The sequence below is a fragment of the Octopus bimaculoides genome, chromosome 15, assembly GCF_001194135.2.
Source record: "Octopus bimaculoides isolate UCB-OBI-ISO-001 chromosome 15, ASM119413v2, whole genome shotgun sequence".
Taxonomy (NCBI): Eukaryota; Metazoa; Mollusca; class Cephalopoda; order Octopoda; family Octopodidae; genus Octopus; species Octopus bimaculoides.
Genome location: NC_068995.1, coordinates 9,794,954 through 9,800,500, shown reverse-complemented (window position 1 = coordinate 9,800,500; position 5,547 = coordinate 9,794,954). Strand labels below are relative to the sequence as shown.

The window sequence follows — 5,547 nt, the reverse complement described above, 5'->3', positions numbered from 1 at the left end:
ATTCAAGGGATCCAAGAAATTCTGTTTAACATTGTCCTCGAGGGCATATTTGATGTCTGCAAGATCTTTGAAGGCTTCCCCAGCTTCACTTAAGCAGGCTCCTAAATAATGGATGGGAGATGAAATAAAAAAAAAAAAAAGAAAGAAAGCAAAGAGTTTATTCCATTTCAGGGTTGGGGGGGGGCTAGAAAAAGTGATTTCTTTGTAGAGAAAAAAAGCACTTAAGAACTCTCTTAAAACATTCTGCTACTGAAATAATTGGTTCAAAGAACCACCACCACCCAACCATCACCACTATTTCTATTTCCAATATTAGGGTACCGTATTTGATGGCATAAAAGACACATGGGCATAGCAGATGCACCTCAATTTCAATGGCACATATCCGTATGGATGAGGACAGCAGCATAAAGAAGTGCAGAGCTCTAATTGTGGAGGGTACCTGTGGAAAGGGTAGACCCAGGAAGACGTGGGACGAAGTGGTGAGACAGGATCTTCAGAAGCTCGGCTTCCCTAAGGAAATGACAAGGGCCCGGGGGATGTAGCAGTTTTCTGTACTTGATAAAATACACTAAGCTAGGTAAAATCGCTGTCTTTCACACATTTACATACAGGTGTTGGTGCTCTATTGGTAAAATCCCAAATTTTTAATTATATTATAAATGATACTGTTTAAATTGCATTAGTAAAGTGTAAAATAGTAAGTGTCCTGATAACCTGGTATACTTATTATTCCCTAAGATTTTAAATATATATATATATATATATATATATATATATATATATATATATATATATATATATATATATATATATATATATTTATATATATGTATCATCATCATCATCATCATCGTTTAACGTCTGCTTTCCATGCTAGCATGGGTTGGATGATTTGACTGAGGACTGGTAAAACCAGATGGCTACACCACGCTCCAATCTGATTTGGCAGATTTTCAACAGCTGGATGCCCTTCCTAACACCAACCACTCAGAGAGTGTAGTGGGTGCTTTTACGTGCCACCGGCACGAAGGCCAGTCAAGCGGTACTGGCAATATATATTGCCAAGCAGTATATTACTGGTTATGTATCTAACTGGTCAGAATGTTACCATCAATACTGCATGGGTATAATTGTTGGCTTGAAACCTATGGTAGCATTCTAACTAATTATATAGCATGAGTTTGACAGTAGACAGACAGGTAGGTAGGTAGGTTGGTAGGCAGATAGATAGATAGGTAGGTAGATAGGTAGATAGAGAGATAGATTCTTCTTTTGTTTTACTTGTTTCTGTCATTTGACTGCAGCCATACACACACACACACACACACACACAAATTTTAAAATTTCAATTTCTCACACATTCTAAAAATACGTTTGCCTCCCCTGTCTGTGATGGGGATGGGGCAGAGTGTACAAGTGTGTGTGTGTGTGTGTACATGTATGTGTACATGTGCGTGTATAAAACATGAGTGTAGTATCTTAATGTAAATATGTGTACCAAAGAATGTGTATGAGTGTATGTGTTAGTGTGTGTGTGTGTGTGTAAGTACCAGAGTAACTGTGATGTGTATATAAAGCAAATGAAAGTGTGCAAAGTAGACATAACTATCAAACAGCTGCCCTACTCACATGTCTCCCCCTCCCGTCCACCTCACCCCTTAGAACACCACCTTTGACACTCATCTTCCGACCACCATCACCACCACCACTGGCACCTGCATACTGTTCCACTATCAATGCAACCACCACCACCACCACAATGTCACTGTCTCTCTCTCACTCTCCAGGACACGGACACACAGCCTCTGTTGTGTCTGCCTATGTCCTGTGCTGATCCACATATGTTAACAATGAATCATACACAAAAACCTAAATTCAACCATAGAAATAATAATAAACCCACCTTCTGGTATGCAGTTCGTTTTTGCCTTATAAGCGTCACACATCTTTATTGTTCATATTCGTATGAACATATGTGCACAGGTGTGGCTTGGCTGACAGGTAAGAAGTTCGATTCCTAACCGCACAGTTTGGAGTTCAGTCTAACTGTGTGGTGTCTCGTGCCAGGACCATTAAATACACTGCCATCAGTTCACCATTTTTTGTTTTGTTTTTTTTTTCTTTTCAATAAAATAATCTTTAATTATTACTGGTGAGATTCTATGGATACATTATCTTGGTCAATTTATATATATATATATATATATATATATATATATATATATGTGCTTTAAAGCAACCTACCTGATGAAGTACCGGCGCAGAGATATTGCTACAAGATATTTATTTACGTAATTATTTATAAAATGATTTTATGTAATGGTATGAGAATGAAAACTCAGCAACTGGCAACTGTTGTCACAGCATTGAAACAAATGTAGTTTGTAATTAAAACCTATTTATTCCATCTTGTATAAATTCCTTTATGAGTGTACATGTATGTGTGTGTTGTACTTACCAAATCTATCTTCTCCTAAATCTTTTCCATATTTAATCATGGTTTCTCCTAGAGTTCCTTCTGGTTGAGGATAAACTGAACTCTTTGCTTGGCCCCGAATTTTCGAAAAGGAGTTAAAAGCCATCAGTTTTGCTCTTGAAGCTATGGAAAGAGAAAACAAGGAATAAAAAGAAAAAAAAAGTGGAAAGAAAGAAAGAAGGAAAACAATAATGATAGAATGAGAAGAAAGAAGATAAATTTGAACTCAAGACTATAGAACTGGTAGTTCAATAAATACCCCTATCTACCTGGTTATTTTGAGAAGGTGCATGGCTCAGTGGTTAGAGCATCAGGCTCACAATTATGAAGTAGTGAGATCAATTCCCAGACCAGACCATGTGTTGTGTTCTTGAGCAAGACACTTTATTTCACATTGCTCCAGTTCACTCAGCTGTAAAAATGAGTTGCGACTTCACAGGTGCCAAACTGTATCAGCCCCTTTGCCTTTCCCTTGGATAACATCGGTAGCATGAAGATGGGAGGCTGGTATGCATGGGCAACTGCTGGTCTTCCAGAAACAATCTTGCCCAGACTTGTGCCTCAGGGGGTAACTTTCTAGGCGCAATCCCATGGTCATTCATGACCAAAGGGGGTCTTTACCCTTTACCCTATCTCAGTCCACCTAGCTGTCAAAAGGACCAGTTAGGCACTAGGTCAGCTGGAAATGTTAACTTAGACTGGTGTCCTTGTTGATACAAAAGCTCTGAAGTCTGCCAGTGCCTTTCATCCTTTCGGGGTTGATTAAATAAGTACCAGTTATGCCCTGGGGTCGATATAATCGACTTAATCCATTTGTCTGTCTGTTTTTGTCCCCTCTGTGTGTAGCCCCTTGTGGGCAGTAAAAAAAATAAGATAGATAGATAGATAGATAGATAGATAGACAGATAGAAATAGACAGACAGACATACAAGCAGAGACAGACAGATAGATAGATAGATAGAGATAGATAGATAGATAAAGTCAGATAAATAGATAGATAGATAGCTAGATACAGATACACAAATAGAGACAGACAGACAGAGATAGATAGAACTTACCAGGATTTGGTTGCAGGAATTCGTGAGTTTTGTTCATGAGATCTGTAACCATCATCCCGAAAACATCCACTTTCTGGAAAACAGGAAAAAAAAAAAAAAAAAAAAAAAATTGAAAATTAAAATTACAATTTCAAATGAAGAAAAATCTGTTCATCTTAAATTCAAAATTTTGAAAATGAAAACATAAAAAGATGAAAGTTTTTTTTAATATTCATAAAACAAAAAAATTGTAAAAATTGAATAAAAATTTAACTCAAAATGTAACTAAAATTAAATTTTTTTTCCCCCCATCCAAGAGGGTTTTAAACGAATATATTAGAAGCTAATATTTAAAACTGAAATTCACTTTGAGGCACGCAATTAATAAAAGACTAATTATATACTAATTCAAAAATGTTGATTGTAAAGTGAAAAATTAATTGTGGTTGTTGAGTTGGGTACTACTACTACTACTACTACTACTACTACTACTACTGCTGGGGATGATGATGATGATGATGGTGGTGGTGGTGGTGGTGGCTGTGGTGATGATGATGGTGGAGATGATTTTTATAATGATGACGATGATGATGATATCCTAGATGTGGTTGTTTTGTTATTGTATTGGAACTGTTGTTGTTAATGTTGTTACAGCTATTTAGCCAAGCTAGATCAGCAGGCCTGATTGAGTAGACCAGTGATCAAAACCATTCCAGACATGACCTCAAAAGAAAGAAAGAAAGGAAGGAACAAACGAACAAATGAATGAACAAAGGAAAGAAGACAGAAAAAGATAGATAGATAGATAGATAGATAGATAGATAGATAGATAGATAGATGGATGGATGGATAGATAGATAGACTAAGATTCATAACTCCCAGCAAAATGGGGACATGTCTGCAACAATAGCAACAACAACAAATTTAGTCAGAGTCAAGGATAATAACACTATTGTGCCTTGCTTTGTTTCTTGGTCACCAATTTGGTAAGTCAGATTGATGCGGTTTGTATGTCAGTGAATGAGTTTTCTCTCAGTCACATTTCCTTTTTGGCTACCATGCTCCTGAACTCACACTCAACTCTCTAACAGCATCACACAGTTCTTTCCTTTTTTCAAGTTCAGAACCGCCTTGACTTGTGTGTATGCATGTGTGTATGCATGTGTATCGGTATATATATAGTGTCTATTGCTGCAACATCTGTACAAAGGAATCAATGGCCAAACCTGAATTGAAAGGCCACATCTGTGGCGCTCATGTTTACGAGAACAATTCATGGCATTACTCAAAATCGATCTGTAACCATTGCATCTGTGTATGCATGTGTGCGCGTGCATATGTGTGTGTGTGTGTGCCTATGTACAGATATAAATAAATAAATAAATGAATAAATACATATATCGTTGCTTTTATGCAAAAGTGTCATAAGTCTAAAACGTTGCTTTTGCAGAAAACGAAAAAATAGTTTCACCATTCCATAGCAAAACCGTTGTGCTACACTTGGACAACTTTTGATATCTTGGCATCATTTTCAAAATTAAGATAAACTTCTTTTTAATCTAAAATATACTTTCTTTCATTTTCTACAATGCTCCTCCATCTATCTGGTAAACTTGCAAGGCCCCTCTTCCAAAATTCACTTGTCCAGGATGGAAAATATTCCTCCACTACTGTTCTGACCTCATCTACAAAATTCATATTTTTCCCATTCAAATGATTTTGAAGACTGTGGAATAAATGATAATCAGAAGGGGTGATGTCCAGCGAATACGGTGGGTGGGGCATCGTTTCCCATTCAAACTGCTCCAGCCTTTGGAATGTCATCCTCGCTGTATGTGGCCAAGTATTATTCGGATGGAAAAACACCTGTCATCTTGAAATCAAAGGTAGTCGTTTTTCTTTTAGTGCTGACTTGAATGACTGGTTGAATGACCAATTCCAAACTTCTCTACTACTTCCTCAACAGTTAAAACGAGATTTTGCTCCACCAGGGTTTACAGGACATCCTCATTGAGCTCTACAGATCTTCCA

The 5,547-nt window shown here is 37.1% G+C and overlaps 1 protein-coding gene across 1 annotated transcript in view; it reads right to left on the bottom strand.

The window, feature by feature from the left end:
- The window catches only part of LOC106876471 (endophilin-A-like), a gene marked incomplete at its 3' end in the record, with an annotated part of 126,129 nt that continues 120,582 nt past the window's right edge, over positions 1-5,547 (bottom strand). Inside the window, exons 3-5 of the mRNA XM_052973447.1 lie at positions 3,538-3,610; positions 2,462-2,602; positions 1-101 (exon numbers count right to left, since the gene is read on the bottom strand). Of these exons, the coding sequence (XP_052829407.1) occupies positions 1-101; positions 2,462-2,602; positions 3,538-3,610 (315 nt within the window). The remainder of the gene's footprint in view (positions 102-2,461; positions 2,603-3,537; positions 3,611-5,547) is intronic.